The sequence below is a fragment of the Amblyomma mixtum genome, chromosome 1, assembly GCF_055824585.1.
Source record: "Amblyomma mixtum isolate Tamu chromosome 1, ASM5582458v1, whole genome shotgun sequence".
Taxonomy (NCBI): domain Eukaryota; kingdom Metazoa; phylum Arthropoda; class Arachnida; order Ixodida; family Ixodidae; genus Amblyomma; species Amblyomma mixtum.
Window position 1 is genome coordinate 159,737,995 of NC_143012.1, and position 25,825 is coordinate 159,763,819.

Genomic DNA, 25,825 nt, shown 5'->3' on the forward strand with positions numbered 1-25,825 from the left:
TTATAGTAAACTAGATATTTCACTATAATTACATGCTGTTGTTCAGCGTGATATATACTGTCGTTGTCGGACTAGTGTGACCGCCGTCGTCGTCGTCGCTGTACACTGAAAACGAGCTGAGGCTTTCGAATGCGTTTCGAAAGTGTCGTGCAGCACCGCGGCAGTACATCGAGTCCGAATGTCATTCCTATTCTCGAATGCCATTCCACTCAATGTCATTCGAACATTTCCGTATGAGAACGTGATAGCATTATACCAGCAAAAGCGCCTTGGGTACTTCTGGGTCCGAATAAGCCAGCGGAAAGGACCCCGTGTGGCAGGGCAGACCGGCTCCCTTACACGCCCATGTATCTGTTGGTTGACAGTTCGACTCCTGACCTGTGCCTGACGCAAGTTTCAACTAGCAATTCCGTTCTCAATTAATCCCAGATTCGAACGCGACCAGTAGGGTACTTCTGCGATAATTTGGAAGCCCACAGTATTTGCGCAAAAAAAGGTATCACCGTGCAAAATAGTGCGTCGCTTTCGCTGGGTATATATACGGCAAGCCAAGTATAGCGCTTGTCGTAGGATTTGTTGTTTGCTGTGTCGCTGTCGTCTTGGTATGCTGTATGTAGGTATCTGCCGTTCCCATTCAATCACGTGACCTTAAAATATCAGACTCCTGTTGATTAATGATAAATACCCGTGTACAATTTGTTCTCCAGTTGATGAATTAACCCGTGTCATTCCATGGAGCCGCCCAGTAGACTTTTTTTTTAAGCCCGAGTAAACACATTTTTAATGTATTAAATGTATATTTTTAGTATATTTCTAATGTATATTTTTATTATATTTTTAATGCATTATAAATCTGCTAAGCGGGCAAAAATGTACTTTTCACGTATTTTTAAGAACGTTTAAAATATTATTCCTAGTATACTTAGAAAGCATTCGTATTGCAGTTTGCATAGGGACAAAAAACGTATTGCATAGGGACAAAAAAATGCGAAATAAATATGAAATTAATACAATACGTTTGAAATGCATTTTTAGCACATCCTCTTTTCGCTAAGGGATATTGCGCGCTGCACATCTCCGAAGGGTTGGAGTAGTCATATTCCTGGCGTGACGTTCATATAATTTTTTCAAGATTCATCCGACATCTACTTAACGTGCAGGAACAGAGCGCTTTCATGTCTTGTCTAAAGCTGTCTCTTCCAAGCTGAAAAGCCTGGCTGCGCGCGGTCTCAACAGTCTCAAACCATGAGCGCAAAGGGAAGATCGTTTACTTTGGATGACAAGAAAATAATCACAAGGATGCTATCTTCAATAATGCCCAGTGAACATTACAAAACACTCCCAATCCTTGCTTTTATCTGTCTGCTAACATGGTTCATAAGTGCTGTTAACAGTCTGGTTCCTAAATATAATCTTCCGTGCGCTCATCTTAGTCGACTACCCTTAAGCAGAAATTGGGTAAAGCAGTACCTCACTATATTAGGCAAATTCCAGTAATATTTGCAGGTTATTCCAGTGCCTAAGTGTCCCATATAGACAGTTAGGAAATACAATCAAGTTGACGGATTTTGTGAGCACATGAGCTCACCCAATCTATTCATGCATATAAGACTATTGGCTTGAACAGATATTTACCGCCGCAGGTCACAGCACTTCTGTGCCAGGTAGCGCGTCACTTTCTTGTGGCGCTTTTGCAGGTCCTCGGCCGAGCATCCCTTCTGTTTCAGATAGTGCCAGAAGGAATCTGCGCAGATGGGGTAATAAGTAATGTTAGTGTGGTTGAATATAAAAAATGAGCAGATGCTGAGGCAGTGATCGAATAACGAGCATTAATACACCTAACATAGGTCGCCAGTTCGAATCCATGCTGCGAGATAGGCTCTAACTAGTAAGTCTATGCTGCACGACAGGCTGAATCGTATGACACCATCTGGTACATTCTGTGCCAAACGGTTCACCCACAAATATTACACGAATGTCGAGACTAAGCAGCCAGACTTTAATGCGTGCCAGACAGATATACATATACTGATCGACATAGTTAATTTTCGAGCTGTGGTGCTCGAGCATCACACTGCCACCTGCTATTATTTTATTCCATTATGTAACCACCTCGGTTCCCATGGCAACTGCTGGGATACACTGCTGCATTGGAGGCTGCCATCTTGGATTCTATCCATGATATCAGCACAACTCTGAGGCTCAAAACGCAACCAGGCTCAGAACGCAACGCTCTAAAATTACTACCTCAGGCCAATAGCTCTGGGGAACAAAGCTTCACACACTGGTGCATAATATCACGCTTCAGATACACCCAGCAAAGCGGTAGAGAGAAAAGCCCTTTAATGAATAACAAAATTTAGCTGGAGTTTAAAAACCCACTTACACTTGCATAGGTTTGGGACTTGGGGGAAAACAGAAGAGAGATGCAGAAAATTGCTAAGGTTTTCAAGCAATTTCAACAAAATTTCAAAAATTATACAGCCCCTGAATTTGGGATGGCATACATCAAAGTGGCGACAAATGGAGTGACAAAGTTCCTTACACACAGAGTGTGCATTGATGAGAAATGAGGAGGTTTTAGTGCTTATCTGGGAGATTAACAGCAAATAAAGTTTATTGCACATCTCTGCTGGCTATGAAAGGCTAACCGCCGAATTCAGAAGTGCACCTCAACTCTACACTCCGTCTCCACTCTGTGGAGTGGAGAAAACAATTGCTCTTCCATATGATGGGCAGTTAGGATTGAAGAATGCTACTCGGCATTTCTGCAGACGAGGAGCTGCTATAGAAACCTTCTTCCAACCCCCGTCCCTCGAGGAAGCATGAACGGCAAATGAAGGTGAGAATAAGGCGAAAAGTTGCCTTTGGCTATAAAAAAAGCATGGCATGTCTATTAAATGTCTGTTTTGTCACGTTGCACCACCTTAAAAACACAAAGAACCTCACCGTTTATTAGCCTAGTAAACCATCTTTTGCAAGCTACATGACGAAAGCAACAGAGAAAAACTACCGGAAACGCTTGCACGTCTGGCAACCTTTGCTGCCAATGATGTAGCGTCTATGTAGGCATTTACGAATCGCATGAAAAACTGCCACAAATGGAGTAAAAAACTGCCGTTCATCAACTTGTGGGAGCTTTCGCTGGCCTGCAGAGGCCATCGGCGAAACTGAGAAGGTTTATAGGGTTTAACGTCCCAAAGTGACTCAGGCTATGAGGGATGCCACAGTGAAGGGCTCTGCTAATTTCAGCCACATGGGGTTCTTTCATGTGCACTGACATCGCACAGTACACGGGCTTCCAGCACTTTGTCTCCATCAGAATGCGACTGCCGCGCCCGGGATCGATCCTGTGTCTTTGAAGTCAACAGCTGAGCACCGCAACCACTCAGCCACTGTGACGGCAGCAGAAAAATAAGATTCCCCAGAAGCGAACAGTGCATGCGAGTTTGGAGCCCAGGGGGTTTCTTTTGAGCCGCACTGTGTCGTTCTTAATGGATCTCTAGTGCTCCAAATTTCCTGGACATTAGAAGATTTCTGGTACTGCCTCCTGCAAGAAGTAGGACTTCCTGGAACGCTCTGGACTCCCAGTATATAGCTTGGAAGTGAACCCCCTGGACTCTAAAAAACTTCTGACAAAGACGGTACCTTATACAGAACACAATGGGCCACATTGCAAACTAAAACAAAAAAGTATAGGACACTAGTAAGAATTGATGATGAAACGCATGCAGCTGAAAGCAGATTTATTGAAATGCATAGTGCACTGCGATAGACTAATGGTTTTAGCTTACCTGACACTGAAGCCACCTTCACTGGGGACAGTGGAGGGTAGGTTTTTGTAAGCCCTTTCGAAAGGGCATTGTTTGACAGAGTGCCTGTCAGGCTCCTCTGCGACACGGTTTCACTGCCCCACAGGGACACGACCAACTGTTTGCAGAAGGTCGAGTCCATGGCAGACCCCAGCAGCCGCTCCCATGTGCAGCTACTTAAGTAGTTGCCATGGCCAACATGTACCTGAAGAACAGATATGAGCAAAGCATAAATGGTTTGTAATATTGTTTTAGATACAGAGCTCACTTGACCTAAAACTCCGCTAATATGAGAATACCTATTTCTGTGGCCTATGAGGCAAAACAAAAGACATGTAAAAGATGTAAGAAATATGAAGCACAGTTTTTAATGTGATTCCTGAAAAACAGCTTCAGATCATCTTTGCAGATGCAATCAAGCACCTCTAAATCTTCACTTATTCATCCTAGCAGTAACCAAGTGACAACATATGCCCCTCAAAACCTGCAACCTTTTTGCGAAACATCGCAAGACCAACAGGCTAAGGACTGCTGTCAGGTGGGCGAGTTGGTACTCATTCTTTGCAGCAAACAGCACAGAAGATGGCGGTTTAAAAACAAGAAATATATATGGAGCAGCACTAAACAGCGTGACAGAAAAATACGATTATAAATTATTTAGCGGTCATAGGTGAGTACCCCATGGTGATTCATGCATAGTAGTGTCTTCCGGCCGCATCATTGTAGAGACGAAAACATGCCACAAAAATTAGGTGCCTTACTCTTTTAATAGCTACACGGCAGGGAGTTAGACTCGAACATGGCAAGCATGCGGAAGGCAGGAAATTCGATGTGGACAAGTAGTGCGTTCGGCGACGGCACAACCAAAAGGATGGATGCATTGAGGAACACAAGCTGCAAAAAGCATGCTACCTGAGGCAAGTCACGCCAGTTTCCTGAACCGGAAGAACAGCTGCTCTGCTATGTGATAGAAGTGCAGATCAATGGCTACGCATTGACAACGGACATGCTATGCGATTTCTTGTGGGACGAGCATGCACCAGCCAAGAGTAGGAAGACTCCGTGAGTAATGACTGAATGTAGAATAAATGCCATTCGCTCCCCTGTTGGCATTTTTACTTAAATTTTTTTTTGCACATCGCGTATATGGGCCACACCCTGAAAACTGCCGCCCCTACACACGTTTATGCAGAATTTAATGTGGACGAAACCATTCTTTTCTACAAGCTGTTGCCAAGCAAGATGACACATAACGAAGATAGCTGTGCAAGGAAATGGAACAAGAGCATAAAAGTCATGAATGCGGCAAACATGCATAGGACAGAGAAACTGCAGCTCCCTATTATAGGAAAGGCTCTCAAACCTCACTGCTTCAAGAATATTCAAATGCTGCCAGTACAATACACTAGGGGTGTGCGAATAGTGGTTTTTTGATTCGAAGCGAATTCGAAGCGAATAGCAATTTCTTCGAATAATTTCGAAGTGAATAGTTTGAATAGTACTTCTGGCACTAAAAAAAGGCTGAATGACAGTAGGCATTTCCAAACCATTTATTTTCATAACACACGATGCCATTACATACTGCATGAGGCTTTATTTAAAACCATGCTTCAAAATTTTAAGAGAGCACCTAAAGTGAGTTAAGAACAATTTTTACCAGTTTGGTAATAAAAAATTATAACACATAAAAATACCGTCTGCTTTCTAATAAGAAATTAGAGATAAAATACAAAACATTACAGTATAACAGAACGGTGCCAGTAGTACAACCAATAACTGAAACCATAGGAGTAACTGCACTACACTGCAGCAAGAGCACTGAGAAAAATAATGAAAAAAAAGGACATTCTGCACTACCGGTGACCAGTGGTCGAATGTGTCGAATGTCCAACACTGAGCTAGGCAATCACGTTCGGTGCACCGACTTGCCACTTGCATTGCTTGCGTTTCTATAGTTTAGGATCCTCACTTCTTGGCTTGGATTGCACCTCCTTTTCGGCTACGCCGATGGGACTGCTGCGTCCAAGTGCTTTACAAGTGAGGGAAGCAACTGGTGTCGCGCGCCTATTTTGCAGTTTTGAGGAGGGCAAATATCATGCTCTGCATCACATTCACGCTTCGAGAGACAAAGTGATGAGTATTACGTTCACAGAAAATAAGCAGTAAGTCACAACAGATCATCACCAATAAATATTTTGAGTTGCAAGTACTTTGTACCATGATCTCAATTTTGGCTTTTTTTTTTCAATGACTTTTGATTCTTCCAATAAAACTTAATTTAAACTCATTATCTTTGTGAAATGTGAATTAAAAAACTTTTACTGTAGTAAAAATGTGTATGTAACCGAGGAACAATACTAAAATTTTTCCAGGTCACAAGCATTGGACACAACCATGACACAAAAAAAGGCATGCATGGCATCTAATATGCCAGTCAATCAGTACCAACTCGCCCAAATCACAACCTTCGTGAGTGTAATATGCCTCAAGAAATGATTTTTCTTCCCCTTCACTGCTGACAAGTATAACACGAAGAAATTGGCAAAATACTACCCACCTCTCCTGCTTCATTTAAGACCCCAACAGTAGGGTCAATCTCTTGTGCTGCCGGCCCAAGAGCTGCACAAAAACAGTGGGATAATTAACAACCAAAAAACATAGTTTTTTTTTCTATTGGCTCGAAAGACTGCTTCATTACGTGCTATGCTATTTGATCCTTTGTACGCTGCAGGAACTGGTTTCCAATGGTTAATGATAACATTCACATGGTAGTGACGGCAGTCTGACAGACAGTGAAAGGCTTTCAATAGATGTTCTCTATTCGGCTGCCTTGTGCCTACAAAAACTTGACTTGGCGGTGGCATCAAAGGTCAGAACGACGACTGCTTTCGGCCGCACTCAATTTATGGCTGGCAAACAGCTTATGAGATAAAGGGACGAAAGCAAGCACGACAATCTGAAGCAACATGGAAGCAGTTGCACATTGCTGCGCTCATTTAAGAATGATAAACCTAGTTCCATCTCGCGTCACATTGCGATAAAGCTGCATGCCGGTGACATTCAGCATGGACAAACATCACAACCTTTCACAGCAATGTCACAGGCTGCTATCTTTCTCAACACCAGCTGTTGTATCAACTTCTAAGTTAAGGCGGGACGAGGGCCTTAAAACAGACCTTTTTATTTGTGGCTATAATGTCATGAAATTTTGCACACAGATGCGTTTTTCTCTTCTGATTTCAAATATGTAGTCGTAATTGAGCTGGTGGTCTTAGATCAGAAGTTATCTTAAATTCTAGAGTGTAATTAGGTAATTTCTTACGCAGCTTTAATGAACTTTCTCACTCCATTTTGTTGCTTTTACTTACATGAATTGATAGCCAGCAAATTCCCATACCCGATGACATTCTTACATTCTTGGTTTAGGCCACTTATAAATAGCAATTTACAATTAGCTTAACGAGTTGCCGTGTAATATACTAGTGTGACCTTTTACTCTCGACATAGTATGTCAGGATGGCATGCCTTTAGAGAAAAACGAAGAATGTCATCGGGTATGGAAACTCTCTGGCTATCAGTTCTCTTAAATAAAAGCAACAAATTGCAATGATAAAGTTCATTAAAGCTGCGTAAGAAATTACCTAATTACATTCTGGACTTCGCAAGATCTAAGACCACCAGCTCAATTATGACTGCATATTTGGAATCAGAAGAGAAAAATGCATCTGTGTGCAATATTTCACGAGATTCTAGCCATAAACAAAAAAGTTAGTTTTAAGACCCTCGTCCCCCCTTAAAAAGTTTGGGTTGGAGAAAATATCTCAATTTACTAACTTGTAACATGTTTTTCACTGTTTCTCGAAGGTTCAGACCCTGACTTACACTTGAGCACTTATTTTCAGTTCATGTGAGCTTGAAAAGAGAAGGGTACTGTCCAGTTACAGGAAAAGCTTCACTTTTCAAGCCCACAAGTCCCGCTGAAACTGCAATAGAAATAAGGCCTCAGCCCTTCCTCACAGGTCACATGAGGAAAGCGTGCTGGGTATATTTTACAAACCAGCCTTTCTTTAAAATGACCCTCTAGAACTGGGGCAAGGAGGATGTATCTGTGCAGCCAACCTATCTACATTAGTTGCAGGGCTGAAGATGGCTCTGGGCCCCTATGGGCAGTAGTACACCCCATGCATTGTTGATTCTGAACATGAAAGCATCACTAATTTAAAATTTTGGATAATTTTAAGAACTTGTGCACACAAAGACAATTGGGCACACTAGACATTCTCCCACACTGAACCGCTCAGCGGAGAGCACACTTTTATCCCTCTCCCATATGTCTTTACTTTAGTTCCTTTGAACTGCCCTCTGTCCCACTTTCCTGTCTTCGGCTCTCAACCCCATCTAAGAAGGGATGACTGCGTCAATGAGCAGCCGCCAATGAGTACCCCTCGAGTCGAGCGCAAATAGTTTTAAAAGAGCTAGATGTTAGGCTAGTTGGATTTGACAAACTATACATATTTAAATATAATATTTTTAGTACAACCAGGTCAGGAACACAAAGAATGAAACACTCGTGTATTGCTGCTGTTTGTCTTTCGTTCTTCACGTTTCTGTCCTGGTTGCACTAAATAAGTATAATTTGTCGTATATAGTTTTCTTCCAGTCAGACGAACCTTGACCTTCTTGAAACCTTCATGATGCGCATCCCACAAAACTTGACGTTATCTCTACTACGTATGAGAGCACATCAATGAAATAGCTGCACGTGATGCAGCGAATAGCTCCCTTCTCTGCCCATGAGGCCACCCTTCAGGACAGAACATGCTCTGAAGGTTGCCCACAACACGATGTTTGGTCACAAGTGAACCTGCTAGCTGCCAATAGCCTGCCGAAGCTTGGTAATCAGAAAAGCTGGCCACACATGAAATTATGTGTTCCCAACCCAAGTTACGCCTGTTTTTACTTCCAAGGCATTATTACTGCGAGGGAAGCGTGGAAATGCATCCAAGAATAGCTTAATAACATATTTCTGAGCCTTCTTTCTTAAGTTTTCTTCAGCATACATACCTTTTGACCGTCTTGCCACCGGCTGTAGGCTGGAGCCGGCAACACAAGGCGCCTCGCATCCTGGGTCGCTCACTGCTCACGAAACAAGAATGACACATTAGCCAGTTGCATTCAAATATCCTACCTTCTAACAGAATTTTCAAATGAGGAACAATAGCACAGCATTCCTACACAGTGCCAATCCAACACAATGACAATCTTGGCAGCGAGAGAACAGTTCACATGGCCTGTAACGACTATTCCCAACTTGACAGGAAATATCCAAGGCCTGTCATGCCAATTAATGGCTTTGCTATGAAAACAAGCCATGCACGTCCACAGTTGTGCCTTGCTAATATGAACTCAATATAAATGCAGTGATATAATTGGCCGAAGCCACTTTGGAGCCGCCAAAAATGCTTTTTGGTGCACAAAAGTGATTGTCTGGCGCAGTCAAACACATACTGTATTTTCCAGTGCATAAGTATTTTTTTTTAGCTTTCTCATTGATGCAACTTATATACGGTGAAAAAGGACGTGCCAATATGCAGCATCTTTTACCATTTCTAGCAATTATGTTTGAAAAGAAAATTGATGAGTAAAAGAAAAAATAACAGTTGTTGCAGTTTTCATGTAGTGCGATCCACTACCGTGATCCGCTTACGCGGGCACTCAACTACACCTGTGCAGAGGTAGGCATGTGCTCCCCAGAGCCATCTGCGCAATACCTAGATAGCTCACTGCGGATGCAGTTCACGGTAATGAACAGTTGTTGGGGGGGGGGGGGTGCCGCTGGGCGGCCTCTCCCCCATACCAAAGAAATACTAAAAAAAGCCATACTAAAGAAATAAAGCAAAAAATTAAATGCCACGAACAACGCATTTCCAGCGTACCAGTCGCGCGCTGCTGCCTCTTCGATTTAAAAGGTCAAGCAAGATGCTACAAACTTGAGCAAGCATTGAGGAGTGCCTTTACAGAAACAAAAAATCAGTAAGCTAGCAAATTTCCCCATGAGGGACCCCTGAGACCCTAGGCGCTGCACTGAAAAGTGGCGAAGACGAGCGACAAGCGCAATTATAATCTTGTGCAAGCACTTGCACAACCGAGTGAGAGGTGGCTCTCTGCACTGATGAGTCAGCGGCGTGCTGCTATCGCAACAGCACCTAGCGGCACGAGCTCAACAAACGATGAGCGGCAACTAGGAGGGACAGAATTTGCGCACTCACAATTAAGAAAGGACTGGCATGCGCCGAGCACTGGTCTCTTCACCAGGTGCAGGGCCGCGAGAGTGCGCAGTGATATGCTCTCAGCTGCTCCCACAACCATGCGCGATGGACCAGTGACTTTTGCCCCCGATAATACATATTAACAAGGCACGGCTGTATGAACAAATGCAGTGCTTCCAACAAGAACATACCTGCTATCTGACAATATTTAGTGAGATTCATTCACTTTAGGGAAAATCAACTTGGCTTAGCTGGACTCTGTCCAGAACAGCAGTAGCACGACCAGTGCATGGCAGTGAAATGATCAAATACTGTACATTTCATACTGCTTAGAACGGACAAATTAAGGCTGTAACATTAAAATTCTTAAAATTACCAGCAAGGCTGCAGTTAACTGAACTCCTGCACTAAGGTGAACATGGGCCTGAGAAGCATAAACGCACAAAAAGTTCATACCAGCTGGCTGCGGCAGAGGTGAAGCTGTGCCGGCATGCTGGCTCGGAGTCCCAGGAGCAAGGCTAGGGACTGGAAACTTAATGAGCACATAAGATCATTTCATTTTCAGTGAAAGAGTTTATATTTAGTGAAAGCTTTGTTCCTTTCAGGAAAAATCAATTAGGCTTGGCTGCACCCTGTCCAGAAAAACAGTAGCTGGACCAATCTATGCCAGCGAAATGATCAAATAATGTAGCGCATTAACACAATTCTAAGTCGACCCATTCTTTCTAATTTGAGAACCTGAATTAGTAGGTTCGACTTACAATCGAAACCAAACCATAGCGCCGTAAATAAAGGCGAGAGAAACGAGATACCAGGGATGCGCGTGGTTGCAATTTTATGCTTGCATTTGACCATCCTGCTTTTTTTTTTCAGAAGGCTTTTTCTTTTACTTTCAACAATGCAACAAGCAGTAAAAAAATGCCGATAGTTGATGGAAGGGCCGAAGTTCCAATCGCGACGGCATTACCACTTAGAATAGCAGCACTTCTGGGGAGTGTTGGTAGCTGATAGAAGAGCCGACGGTGCTCGCATGTAGTTTCTTTGTGGCTTTGTTTGATGCATTTGACAACTGCCGGCCACGTTTTACCAGTTTTTAATGAAGTGCTTCATCAATCACCATTTGTGCTCTGGGTCTGTTAAGCGTCCAGTGCTTGTTGACGGCTACATTTAAGATGGCTGCCATTCTTTGTGCTGAAGGAACGAACAACTACGTGCCAGGCTGCAAGTTAGATATCTCAGAATGAGGGATACAGGCAGGTGTGGCAGCTGCAGTGAGGCAAAACTTGCAGTTGTTCCATGTGATATCGTGCTGTGGCTGTTTGCGAGTGCAGGATTTCGTGAACAACCACGTGCTTTGGTTGTTTTCGCAGTGAGGGATTTCCCTGGATGGCGGTATTAGAACGACGTGCTGTCAGACCGCAGCAGCGACGACTAAGGCAGTGCTAGTGAGGACTATGGCGCAAGTGTTGATGAGTAGCCCAGTGACTGACACATTTTCATTTTGGAATGTGACCACGGCCATGCCTGCATGCGGCTGCCAATAGCGGCTGACGATAAGTGGCGGTGGCCGGGTAATGCTATCACATTCTACTTTTAAAGGCGAAGCTTAAGCAACCTCCAAGTTTGTTTGCTTTTTTCTGACACGCAATATGGGGGTCACCTTACAATCATGCAAATTCGGTACATTTCATGCTGCTTAGAACAAACTAGTTAAGGCCCTAACATTAAAATTCTTGTTGCAGTTAACACAAATTCTGCACTGAGGTAAACAACATCAGGGTGTCTCAAAAGCATGAAAGCACAAAAAGTTGATACCTGCTGCCTGTAGCGGAGGTGAAGCAGACAGAGTCTGTGGAGGACTGCTGCTGCTGCTGGCACACTGGCTCAGGGCCTCAGAAGCACGGTTGGGGACTGGAAATTTAATGACCACATGAGATCGTTTCATTTTTAGCGAATATCTCTGACATTCTGCATATTCTTCTATTTTTTTAATTTAGTTTTATGCAACTTGACTTCCTTGCATTTCCCTTTATATTCTGCCTGGCTTAGTGCTTTTTGCATCTGAACTGCATCTTACATACACTAGTGTTATTTAGCCTTCCACTCTGTATCAGTAAATGTAAATGGGACTGACAGCACCCAACTTTTCCAGTGCAATGGAAAACTTGCACCCCTATTACACGACCCCTTGAAACACCATTTCAACTGACTGTCATTCCAACTGAATAGCAGTAAGCTGTGTTACAAGCCAGTGCCAACAGCCATTGAGATCTGAACTACACTTCAATTTGACTAAAGTCAGCGGCCCAAATTGAACAGGTCCACTGATAAGATGGACGTCAATGGACCTGTCACACTCACCTAGTCAAGAGAATTTCTCACAACCAAATCACACAAAAGGCTGTTGCCTTATCTAGAGTAAGTTAATCAACAACTTTGCTTGACACTGCCCATGTAATAGGGTTATTACTGTCTAAGATGCTAGATTCTGCAACAGCTTTGTTAGAAATGCTGCAGAATATCTTTAGAAACAATTTTTCAATCAGTGAATGCACCCGTTTTTATGCATTCCAATTCTGGAAACCATGTCAGAGTGCACAATTGCATACCAATTGCATACCAGGAAAAGTAATGTACCAAAGTATAATGCAAACCTGACCTTCCAGATAACAATTTCAGTTTTAGTATAGAGCAACATCCATTTGAGTTAGTGACATACGCCTCGTCGACAAAAGTTTCAGCGGATCATGTTTACTGCTTCATCCAATAAATGCAAAGAACCTCGACGCTGTCTAGTGACACAAGCTCTATGCACTTCATTGCCAATGTAATGAGCATAACTTTTCATTGAAATACACACTAGAGAAGGCGTAAACTATAATGAAAGAAGAAAGCATTGAGCCTTTTACAACAAATCAGTAATGTTTCACCGAGTTGTAGTCACACGGTGGGATACACCGATAATGCCAAGGTTTCATGGAAACATAGCACTTTAGTTTGTTTTATGTTTTCAATGGCAATATAAAATTATTAATCATTGTTCCTTGGCACTGCAGTGCTCATTTTTTAAAATATGAGGAAATATCGCTCATTTCCACTAAAACTTAAACACATTTTTATCAATAGTAGGTTCCCTGAAATTAAAAAAAAAATTTCGAACAAAACCACATCAGGCATGATCGGCAATTTTCCCCAAGAAAATTGGGGGCAAAAGCAACAGACCCCACCTCTACATTCTGGTCCTTGCAGCTCGGCGTGAGAACGCCACCTGACAAAACACTTTTGGCATCGAAACCGGCACAGAGAACCTGTTTCAACACCAGAAGTGCTTTTTCAGGCGGCACTCTCACTCGTTCTTTGAGACAATGATTTGCCCACAACGACCATGTTTTAGGTGCACTCCAAGGATGACATTTTGCTTCAGCCATTTTTGTCGTTTTTTTTGTTCACCCAGTTGGTCACGTGGGCGCTGGCCAGTGTAAATAGTGCTATAATCTAGATTCAATAGCAAATGCTGATACACCTGCAACCTCGCTATGCCATTCTGCGTTGCAAAAGAGCTTTACGAACCTGCTGCTTCAGGTAGCCTTGGCTGCACACAGTTTGCACTCAATAGCCCATGCCTGGACTCCGATATGGAAGAATCTGAGAAGAATTTACAAAGAGAAGCATCAAATTACTGGACAGACATGCCAGGTTGAGAACACTGAAGATGAGCACACAAATTGTACAGAAATGCTCCCTGCCTTCTCATACCTAAAATTACAAAGGTAGAATCAATTGATGGCGCACAGCTGTCTTGATTCAACCTAAACACTGTGCAGGTGTTTTTCACATGCAGTTCTTGAACTGTGTAAATCCTACTAATAGTGAGCACCTCCTGCAGGAAGGCAGCCCTTTTCCACTGTTAGCCAAGTATATAGCATCGCAAAAGCTGTCACTTCGTGACCAAAGGTGAAAGCCTATGCGAAATAGCAGACGGAGGGCACCCCCTCACAGCGTGGTGCAAAAAGCAAACTTGCTAAACAAGCAAGCATTTACAGCACAAATTATTCACATACCCTTATCAAAAATTTTCGCACAGAGGGCCTTCTGTAGCTCCATGTTGAGGCTCTCGAGCTCTTTTACTCTTGCCTCCAGCTCCGCAACCTTGGACTGAAGGTTCATTTCCCTTGAGCCCTCAGTACCTTCCATGTCGTCCTCCATCAGATCATCTTCAGCCCTTCTTTTTGCCAGGGCCCTAGCCCTGGACTGAAGGTTCATCTTGGACTAAAAAATAAAGAAGTGCTTAGTCAAATTCTTGGTCCTTCACCAAATGAAGTGGATGTAAGCTCTTTGCAAGCAGGCTGAAATACTGACTTATCAAACGAATGATTTAGGCCTTATGGGGCTTAATGTCCCAAAGCGACTCCTCTAGCATTTCGTCTCCATCGAAATACAACTGCCGCGGCTGGGATCAAACTCGTGTCTTTCAGGTCAGCAGCCGAGCACCATAACCACTGGTCCTAAACCTTTTCCCAAGCATTTTAGCCCACGGAAAGCCAACTACCCCGTCAAGGGGCAGCTTGTACCCCGAGAAAACTGGTACAAAAATGAGACTAACAGAAACTCCTCTGATTAGACATCACATTAGAACGTGACAAAATTGCAACCATAAAAATTATAACAAGTCATTTTGCCTCCTGTGCAGGAGCTTTGTTCACAATGAAGTGATTAAAGCTGTATTGGATTTAAAGAGAGGGTCAGGAAGCATATGTACACTGGGGGTTTACTTCAGTCGCTGCCATTTAGGGTGTCATTAGTCATATGCATAATTACAGTTCTGTTGCAGGCTAAGGTGAGCAAAAAACTTTTTTTTTAGTTGGCAGTATGCACAACCACATCCCCCCATCAAAAGTCGTAGGCAGATAACACACAGTGTTCGGCAAAACTACTCAAGACACCGTTTTGTTTCCAAAGCCATTATGCTCTTTTCGGCGCATCACAACATTTCCACCTCGCTAATGCAAACACAGACGGTTGAGCAGAAAACGATAGGGCAGACTGGCTTGTAGTGACATACATATGAAGGCTATGTTGTCAGCATCATTTTAGTAGCATACAGGCATCAAGCCAAGACCAACAGTAGGCGAGAGGGCACGGTGAAGCAGAATTACGAGCCCGAGGAACTGATGAGTGCTGGATAAAGGCAATATCTCAGACTAAACAATGACAAAAATGGCACAGAAAGAAACTGGAACCACCTCTTTCACCTTCAAACAGCAATACCCATGAAATTAATCAGAAATTAGGAACAGATTCTTTTCACAGCAGAAAACTAGAGTCACTCACGCACTTATTGCTTCCTAACTTATGAATAACTGAAGCCTAAAGCAGCTCCCCTGCTAGTTGTTGTTTAGAACGGCCAAGAACTTTTGTTTTTCCAAAAAGAGGATGGCATTTGCAGCTCAAACAATGCTTAAGCAGGCTGTTAGACTGAGATAATTTAAAAGAAGCAGCGTGTTCAGTTAGGCGTTCACTGAAGCAACGACCGGTCTGCCCTATTTAGACACTGCTACAACTCAGAGGGGCCTCGTAAACAACACCAACTTTGCACGCAACGAGCATGCATGGTTACAAGCTTGATGCTGCAAGCCAGTCTGTTATGGCTTTGGCTCGCCAGTGCGCAAAGGCTCGACAGTTTTTGAGGTGCCTAGAAAACAACTTCCACGCCAAACTTGCTTGTTATCCTCAGTGGACAGCTGGGCATGCATTCAGTTCCTCGAGCAGCTCTTTCCTCGTTGGAGTTACATAGCCCTCGTCGCAGCGCCACCCCTCCTCCTCTGCTCTGAGGGTGTGTTCGTCGTATTTTCCCGTTTTCGTTTGTTTACTGGATGTTTCTACTGTACTGATCTGTGCACCTTGTTTGGATTATTCGTAGCGGCGACTTGGGTTTTCCCGCGTTGAGCTTACACTTATACCGCGAAAACGTTACCACGTTCAGGAACTGCAGGATAAGTGTTGCATTTGGCATTCGAGGGAAAAGGCAAGAAATTAATTTATGTTTTGAGCAAGTGCAGCGGGAAACAAACTAGATGCAGCATCACTTTTCTCTCTGTAGACTTTCTGAGAGCTGGATGCATTCCTTCTAGGACTGTGGCAAGCAGTAGGTCAATTGCACACAAATTTATTTCCCTCTGGTGCAAAGTAAGGAGTGCAAACATAAAACCCAAGTTGGCGCTACAAATAATTCAAACAAGGTGCACACATCAGTGCGCAAAGTAGGGAGTGAAAACATAAGAAAACCGAAGTCGCCGCTACGAATAATTCAAACAAAGTGCACAGATCAGTGCAATAGAAACATCCAGTAAACAAACGAAAACGGGAAAATACGACGAACACACTCTTAGAGCGGAGGAGGAGAGGCGGCGCTGCGAGAAGGGTTATGCAATGCCAACGAGGAAAGAGCCCCTCGAGCTAGTAATTCTGCTTCCGTTCAGCGCTGGATTATGGGGGGGTGTCTAAGGGGGCTGCAGCCCAGGGCCTCACCTCGGACAGCAGGAGAAGGGGCCCACTTATTCTAACCTGATTAGTGTATGGAACCGCGGGCAATGGAACTTCGAGCGACACGTATGAAGCGTATGAAAACCAGAACGAGAAGATGGGCCCCCCACCTTATGTAACTTCATTTAGCCTAATCAGTTGGGCGCAGCTTGTCGAGCTGCAAAAACAGGAATCCCCTGCTACCCCGGAGGGGGCCTCCTTTCTTACGAAGCGATATACGCTTTTGTGTACGGATTCCGGAAGGGTTTTCGTGGTTTTCTGTCAATCCCCCCGTCCAGTGGCGTCTGAAGGTGTAGTGTGTTCGAGAATCCTGGTGTCGGCATAACAGGTGGGACTCCTGCCTCGCCACCAAGAATTCTGCTGGGATGGCTTTCATAATACGCTACAAATCCACTAATTAATTTTTAACCCCGCACATATATCCGATGTAAAAAATACTTTCTTGGCGCCCTCTGCATCGCATACAAATATAAGGCAATGCAACGCATCAGTGTCACAAGTATGATTAGAGCAGGGTAGGCAAAAACGAAACTAGAATGCGCAGCAAAATTTGAAGCGGCGTCTATGTGTGCGAGTATCATATACAGACTGTTGAGAAAATAAACGCGTGCAGTAGAATGCTTTTTTTAGCCACACAGGTGGATGTTCGAATTTTGCACAGATAAGACATTTGGTCGTCAGAATTATATACAACACCAGGTTTTCTTCTTTAGCTTTACCAAATTGAAAAACTAATCAGGCTGTGCTAGCTTCTCGGAACTCCCACAGTTTCACTTTGTGCTCCGGCGGCCACTATGGGCTTTAACGTCCCAAATCAAGTCCAGCTATGTGGGACGCCGTAGTGGAAGGCTCCAGTCAATTTCAACCACCTCAAATTCTTTAAAGTGCACTGATATCGCATAGTGCACATGCGTCTCGCATTTCGCCTCCAGCGAAATGTGACCGCCATGACCGGGGTAATTTATTTTGTACGTTCTTTTTTCTTGGTATCGGTTTTGTAGAGCCAGGTGAAATTTAATTTTCGAGTAAATAAAAGGCGCAGAACTGCCTCACTTCTAGGTGGACACCTCAACTGTGCCTTGAGGGGAGGGAGGAAGGTGTGAATGAAAGGAGAGAAAGAGGTTTCGTTGGTTTATTGGTTTATGGGGGTTTAATGTCCCAAAGCAACTCAGGCTATGAGGGACGCCGCAGTGAAGGGCTCCGGAAATTTCGACCACCTGGGGTTCCTTAACGCGCACTGACATCGCACAGTACACGGGCCTCTGGACTTTTGCCTCCATCGAAATTCAACCGTCGTGGCCGAGATCGAACGCGCGTCTTTCGGGTGAGCAGCTGAGCACCATAACGTTACACTGATCCACCGCGGCAGCAAAAAATAAGAGGTGCCGTTGTGGAGCGCTGAGGAATAATTTCGGCCACCTGGGGATCTTTAACGGGCTCTGAAATCGCATAGCACACGAGTAACTTGTTGCATTTCACCTCCATGAAAATGCGGCCACCGTGCGGCTGGGTTTGAACCCGAGTACTCGGCTCAGCGCCGAGCACGCTCACGACTGATCCAGGACTTAAATGCTGCTATTCGAATGTGCCCCGTGAGAGTAGTAGCAAACGTTCGATGTATAATCAAATGAATTTAATAACTTGCAATAATACCCTCTCAGGACACTAATTAATGAGTGTTTCTATTTCCTAGTCGCTGCCGGCAGCCGGAGTACCCAGCTTAACTGCAGGAAGCTGGCTCAGCCTGCTTTTCTTTAATGCGTGAGCATTCAAACAGTGCTGCGAACAAAAATCCCACTGTCGGCTTGCGTACAGTGTCATTGAAAGAGGAGAGTAGGCGGCGCGCGCAGCGCACTGCAATGCAGCCCCGCAACTTGTCGGTAGGTTTGAGTGGCTCTTCCGTGGCGTTCAGCGCTCGACCACAGATGTACACGTGTCGCGCGTTCCAAGAGTCGCGTTGTCTTTTGTGCGCTGTAAATGTAATGCTACTACGTTACTGTTGCATGAATCCTTTTGGTTGCACTTCGTTCTTTTTAATGAGGTGTAATTACAATGGAACATGGGATTTATTTGAGTAGTGTAGCATGGGGACAGGGGGGTCAGTGGTAAGAAAGGGAGAGGGGGCCTACATTCTCATTAGCCCAGGGCCCCGATTTTTCTTTACCCGGCCCTTTCTTTCAGTAGCAAGTTAGCGCTCGTCCTGTGTACTGTTTTCTCGCGCTAAGCCCACCCGCAAATCAAAAAATCTACTGGAACGACTGTTTTCTCGCGCTAAGCCCACCCGCAAATCAAGAAATCTACTGTAACGACTGTTTTCTCGCGCTAAGCCCACCCGCAAATCAAAAATTCTACTGGAACGACGTTTTTATTGCTGCCGTGTGACCGACAACACCTGAAAGCTGTGCAGGCAAAACGTGGAACGCGTGCATGAATCTCCTAGGCTCATCACTGATCCAAAAACTGAGCAATAATATCAAGAACATGGACACAGTACACATGCTGATACTGGTTCAACGACAATAGCGGTTAATGTGGACTAAGCGCATAATGTTCAGCAAGCACAGGAAAGCCGGTTGGACGCACCTTTTTCCGCGGCGGGCCTTCCTTGGAGGAAGACTTGCGCGAGGCCATGCGCTTGTTCTGCCGCCACGTCCTCATCTCTTCTGCAGAGTCTGCAATTTTTACCGCAAAATTATGATAAGTGAACGCCAAAACCGTGTTCGGCAACGCCGGAAAGGGTCCTAACACTTACCTGTCATATGTACAATGGTCGCCTTGTAAAACCCGCCCCGGGTGGTGCTGTCGCCTTCCCAAAAAACATCGTACGACTTCCCTCTTTCGAAGTCGTCGATGTCATTGGGACGGAAATTCCTTACGTCGGCGTCCGATACGACGTACCGCTTATTTTCGCCTTCGTATTGTACCAGCACGTACATCGTGTTGCTTCAAACAACGTGCGTGCTCACCTCAGTACCTCTGTACGCTAAGCGGATTCTCCGAAGCGGTATGGCTACGCCTAGTCATGGCCGGCAACCGATTTGACCAAATGTCTTCGTATTTGTCGGAAACCAAACCGCACCAATTTTTCTTGTAAACAAGCATTTATCTGTCATATTTAATTAACATTTAATTTAATTTAGTCTATTAGGAATATATGATTAATTTCGGTTTTCTACGCTAAGGTTTTATTATTGTTTTTACTGAGTGCCTTGAGTGTAGCAAGAAATGTGCGCCACCATGTTTGCGGTGATAACAAGAACTACAGAGGCTAGAAGGTTTCTTCTAGCCTCTGTGCAAGAACTACTCTGAAGCCCTACTGGCGTGGCCAACCTTATGTATACGGACTTGATGGCTCTTGCTTCCCACGCATTATTCTAGTTCACTGTATCTCTATTGTAATGGTTTATGGATGATATGATGTCTTCGCGAGCTGGCCCGCTACAAGCTGCATGTAAAAATAAAATATATCCGGCTTAAAATCATGGCCGCGGCCTAGATTCGAGTAAATATACTATAGCTAATTTGATCAGGCAATAATGCTACTGCACATATTCGCAAGACTTTGTGCATGCTGTAGAGGGCAGCAAAAAGTTCATGTCCTTTAAAATGTTCAGGCGTATTAATGGTGTCAATCGCAAAAAAAAAGACGAAAACAGAATTAACTGATCAACAGCATGCATATGTCTTGCAAATTCTTTTCACTAGCTAGAGTGTACGCGTACACAAGCTATATAATAGTTGGTTATTCTATGGGTTATTCATAACACACGTGTCGTGACGTAAAGAGGGGGGACACAATTAAATAGCATGTAGCAATAGAATGATCAATGCAAGTTGACGGCGTCTTCCTTGTTTCTTTTTGTGTGTTATACATAGTTGCATCGTTGTGCAGTTACTACATTAATTTTTTGCTCAATTTGTTGCACGTACTATCGCGATCGAAAGAAGCACGAATAACGCGGCGCCTGCGCGCTCCGCTGTTCATATTTCTTTTTATCGCACTCTTACATGATCGACGAACTCGTCCTAGAATGCATCATGGACAGCTCTATAGCGTCTTTTTACTACCATCGAAGTAAAAGCGCGGTGAAAAGAAATGCGAACAGCTGAGCGCGTACGCTCCGCGTTGCTCCCGTTTCTTTCGATCGCGATTGTACGCGTATGTATGCTTAGAATTGCAGGCAATGCGCATTTAAGCGGCACTGTCTCCTTTCGATATGCAATCACAGCGTTTGAACTGTGAATACATATATTCACTTCTACGTTCATACACAATTGCCCAAGTCAGGCACTTGGGTCCCCTTTTGTGAAGAAACGAGTAAGTGCAGCGAGGCCGGTTCACGCAGAGCCTTCATTTTTATAAGCGGTACGGTGGAAAAGTGACGAGTTCAACTTCAAGAGATATATTCATGCAATGAGCCATACAACATAGCACGAAAGGTTTTGAGCTTTGAAATTCTGACCCAATGCGCACGTTCCTCCGGTTGTAATTATAGCGGCCTCCCAAACAGGAAATTAGGTAGCTCACTGAAGGACCCCAGTTGGGGTTGCTCTAGGCCATTGAGACCCATTTCAAGTGACGGTCGGCGAACAGGCTCTGCGGAGAGCGAACAAAAAGCCACCAGTTTAGCCGGTTGACTCAGTATATCGTCTGAGCCCCTGGTCAACTTTTTTTTTTGACGGGGAAAGAAATAAGAAATTGGTTTTTGAGGAAAGAAATGGCGTAGTAACTGTCCCACAACTGAGTGCACGAACACCAGAACAGCGCCTTAAGTTAAGGAATGAAGGAGGGATTGAAGGAAGAAATGAAGAGTGAAGTGCTGCAGTGGTGGGCTCAGGAATAATTTCGGCCCAGGGGATCTTTATAGTGCACTAACATCGGATAGCACACGGGAGCCTTTGCACTTCGCCACCATCGAAACGCGGCCGCCGCGGCTAGGTTCGATCCCGGGAAGCCTTTAGTAAGCCCCGCCACGGTACGTGGCTTGATGGTTCAAACGGCACCTGATGTGTTAATTCACTGCGCTCGATACTGAGACGATGACTGAGCACTCGGCCAGCAAAACCAACGAGTGGGCCGACCCTCCACAATCCAACCCAATCCAATCCGTTTATATTTAGGCTTCGGTCGCGTTCACTTTTTCTTCTTGGCGCGCAGTCGCATCCAACCAACCTTTCTGAGGACAACAACAACAACGTGAGGCCGGCATCACCGCAAGCACTTTTGCTCCTCGTACAGCGATGAGTACTCCTCGGCGCAAGCGATACCGTCAGTACTTGGAGCCCGGACAGCCGTGGGATGTGCCGAGGCAGACGACGTACAACCATGAGCTGGTGAGAGCTCGACGCGCTCACGCTAGCAACTTGGATAGTGTGACACAAGGCGACGAGTCCGACCATGCTCACGGAAGCCGATGTTCGGACAGTTCCGGCCACTCAGCAGACGATTCTAGCTCTGTTGATGGCAGTGAAGCGCCTGACGATTTTTTTTATTGCCACGAAGAGGCAATCGGCGATGTTGGTCACCCTGTCGGATCAGACCCTGCGGATATGTGCAACAACTGCCGCCCTGCGAACGGAGACGAGTTGGCGTCGGTCAGCGAGGTCGGCGAGAGTACCGAAGACAGCCCTCCCAACTCGGGCGAGTCGACATCGCTCACTGACGTCGGCGAGCGTAGCGAACGCGGCACTCCCAACACGGATGAACGGGCATCTTTCAGTGAGGCCGACGAGAGTGACGATGGTGGTCCTCCGAACGAAGAAGAGCCAGCGTCATTCAGTGAACGCGACGAAAACTTCAGACGCTATTTCGAAAAATGTGCCGAAGAGACCCTGCCCAACCAGGCCATAAACAAAGCGCAGGCCATTCTTCTAATTTTGACGTACGTTGTACACGCAGGCCTCTCTTGGACCCAAGTAGAGGGGCTGTTGAAGCTGATCAACACGCTTTGTGGCAGTGACGTGTTGCCTGACACCGCGCACATATTTAGAAAGATGTGGGAGGCTGAAATGGACTCCCTTCAGGTTCACTTCTTTTGCCAAGTTTGTTTTGGTTACTTTGGAAGCAAGAGGAGGAAAGAAACAACGCACGCATTCACATGCGTGCACTGCTGTACCACACAGACGGTGCGGCGGCTGATAGCAAGAGGCAGTTTCTTTCTAATTTTCAACTTGAAAGAACAGATCTACGACATCGTTTCGCAGTACTCTGGGATACTGTTTCAGCGCTTGAAGCAAATGGCCTCGACTGTACCCTCCATGTACGCAGATATCACAGATGGGCGGCTGTATCGAAGCACAAGAAGCCAACTGAAAGCAAAATGGAGTGACCTGACAGTCACCATGAACACGGATGGGTCACCAGTGTTTAAGTCTAGTAAGGCTAGTGTATGGCCTGTTCAGCTACTCATAAATGAGCTGCCCTTCAACACTCGGTTCCACAATGTGATTGTGGGGGCGTTGTGGTTTGCGAAGACCCATCCTCCTCAACATCTATTTATGAAGGCATTTGTCAAGGCATTTAATGACATTGGCACCATAGCGTGGAAGCATGCCACTGAAACTGTGCTGTCCAGTGTGACTGTGGCGTGCTGCTGCGTCGACTCACCAGCCAGGGCATCTTTGCTTAACATGAAGCAGTTCAATGGATATTTTGGGTGCTGCTGGTGCCTGCACAAGGGAATTCCTGTCGATGGTAAGCCTTTTCTATTGGGGAATCGGGCTTGTGTTCATGTTAACTTGCATTGTGGTCTGCCAAATGCTTTTAAATTAAGGGGTCTTTGTTTTGTATGCTGAGTGTCAAAGGTTTGCTTAACCTGTACATCAATATTTTGTTATATTTTTGCAAACTAGTAATTTTATTGTTTTTGCACTGTTTGTTCATGGCATAGGTATGTGTAATGTTTGCGAGGTGGGCACCTGTATGAATGGCATTTGCAATATAATCTTTTGTATGCACAGCTGCCTGACATTGTGGCATCTGCTCTTGTACACTGCTCTTCACACTTAGTAGTAGCATCACGAGGCTCAGAAACAGTCCATGACATGAGAAAAACTTCATGTCATGAGCATAAATGGGTGCTGTACACTTTCTGAAACTTATATCATGGCTTATAGTTGGTTAAGCCTGGCAGCATTTCGCTTGACAAAGACGGGCAAGTAACATGAACTGTTGGTATGACCAGTATGGCAAAAGACAAAACAGAATATGTGGAGGCCAGATGAATTAGATTGTGGTTCTTCTTAGCAGGGCGCGGAGTATATGGAAAAATCAGTCTATTTTGCGTTGTTATGTCTTATAAATTGCGAAGTACCATGCATTGAAAATGCTTATTAATGCAAATTGACATTCATCCTGTCATTTCACCTTGAATATTAAGTTTTCATTATTGTATGGTGTACAATTTAATGGTTGTGTATAGTCTGACATTAAAGATCCAAGTACAACATTCTTCGACATAAGGCAGGACATAAGATACTTACCATGATTGCAGCCTTGCACTGCTAGCATTGCTTTCATGTTTAAGGCATCCAAAAATCTTCGTGTACTACACATAGCCCTGATGCACGGTATTAAAAAGCCTCACAAACAGGCTGGTGCCAAATTCAGTGCTGTGATATACCACTGCACATATTTAAAGGGGCTCTATAAATCTGCTGTATGCCTTGGATGTTAAAACATGCTGCTTTACGAATATTGACCAGCTAGAATGTTTTTAATGTGCTTTTAGAAGCTGAGTGATCTGTTGTTGAAACTTGAATTTCAGCAGCTTCGTGCCTTTCCTTCTCCTCTCGTCACTTTTTTTACGCTGGAAGGTAGACGCTCCTCTGCCGACTCCACTTCTGGGAGCAGAGCTTCCTGACCTGCCAGAGCTATGCCGCTTAGTGGCCGCGGCCACCATAGCTGCTTGACGTCTGAAAGAATGTAACCAATAGTCAGCTCTCATACTCAGGTGCAGGCGATGGAGGAGGGTGCGAGCATGAAAATGAAAAAGCTGCTTTATGCTGCGTGTTGAAGTGTATTGTTTGGGTCAGGTTTTCAGGAGAGCACAATGAACTGATTTAGCCAGTTGCACTTTCCTCGGAAGCGTTTTCAGAGCCCCTTTAAGAAAGTGGCTGTAGCACACTGCACGACAGAGAATTTTTGTTACTCCATTGATTGTGAGTCAATGCTGTAGCACAGGCAATCGTATATTCATATTTACAGAAGTTTTATTTCACTTTAGCAGCTGCTATGATTTCCTTGATAATGATAGCCTGGTTGTCTGTACTCACAATGAAGGCACAGCATAGAATGAACACAGTCATAATGGAAGGAAAGCAGACAACTGTGTTTGCTCCTTTGCAGCCGTCTGTTCTGTTTTTGCACCATGATGTTGTACCATTGTAAGTGCTTAATTCCTGTGCCTGTCTATTGCAGGCACGGTTCGGTATGTCCAAGGAGGCGAGCCAGCAGCTCCACGCACGCACACTAATATGCGTCAAGACATGCAGTCTGCCCACAGACAGTGCCAGACCGTGCGTGGGGTAAAAGGACTTTCTCCACTTGTCAGCCTCCAAGGCTTCAATCTTGTGTGGGGTCTGCCACCTGATTATATGCATTGTGTGCTTGAGGGGGTAACACAGCAAGTAACCGAGATATGGCTGACTGCTGTTGGAAAACCTTTTTATATTGGCAGGCATGTTCATGAACTTGAGCATCGCATTCAGCAACTGAAGCCTCCGATTATGTTCTGCCGATTGCCTAGACCAATTTCAGAGCGTAAATATTGGAAGGCTACTGAGTGGATGTTCTGGTTATTGTATTATGCTCTCCCTTGCTTAAGGGGTTTGATCCCTGAAAGGCACCTAAATCATTTTTCATTGTTGTGTCAAGGCATTTTTCTGCTGATTCAGACCTCCGTGAGCAGTGTCCACCTCACTGAAGCAGAGCAACTGCTGTCGTCATTTGTGAATAGGTTTTCATTTCTGTATGGAGAAAGCAATGCCTCATTTAATGTGCACCAGTTGCTGCATCTTGCTAAAAGTGTGGAAATGTTCGGGCCTCTGTGGGGAACTTCCACATTTCCATTTGAGAATGGCAATGGGCGACTGGTACGGCATGTCACAGCTGCAAAAGGTGTGCCATTGCAGGTGGCGGAGCGTTGCGTGATGAAAATGTGGCTCAAGAATGCAAATAGGTTTGTGGGCCGTCATCAACTC

The 25,825-nt window shown here is 44.7% G+C and overlaps 1 protein-coding gene across 1 annotated transcript; it reads right to left on the reverse strand.

The window, feature by feature from the left end:
* Nucleotides 1-1,631: 1,631 nt before the first annotated feature.
* On the reverse strand, nucleotides 1,632-19,560 carry LOC149369525 (uncharacterized). Its single transcript, XM_089575829.1, has 7 exons — nucleotides 19,377-19,560; nucleotides 19,208-19,296; nucleotides 14,143-14,350; nucleotides 8,877-8,948; nucleotides 6,370-6,431; nucleotides 3,795-4,017; nucleotides 1,632-1,744 (listed from the first exon to the last, which is right to left on the reverse strand). The coding sequence occupies exons 1-7, from the start codon at nucleotides 19,558-19,560 to the stop codon at nucleotides 1,632-1,634; spliced, it is 951 nt and encodes a 316-aa protein (XP_089431955.1).
* Between the last annotated feature and the right edge of the window lie 6,265 nt (nucleotides 19,561-25,825).

Excerpts from the sequence above, each read along its gene's own strand:
- LOC149369525 (XM_089575829.1), bottom strand. The coding sequence starts at position 19,560 with ATGTACGTGCTGGTACAATACGAAGGCGAAAATAAGCGGTACGTCGTA. Across the intron at positions 19,297-19,376 it reads GACCATTGTACATATGACAG|ACTCTGCAGAAGAGATGAGG; the intron begins GTAAGTGTTAGG and ends TAAAAATTGCAG. Across the intron at positions 8,949-14,142 it reads TGCGAAAATTTTTGATAAGG|TGAGCGACCCAGGATGCGAG; the intron begins GTATGTGAATAA and ends TTTCGTGAGCAG.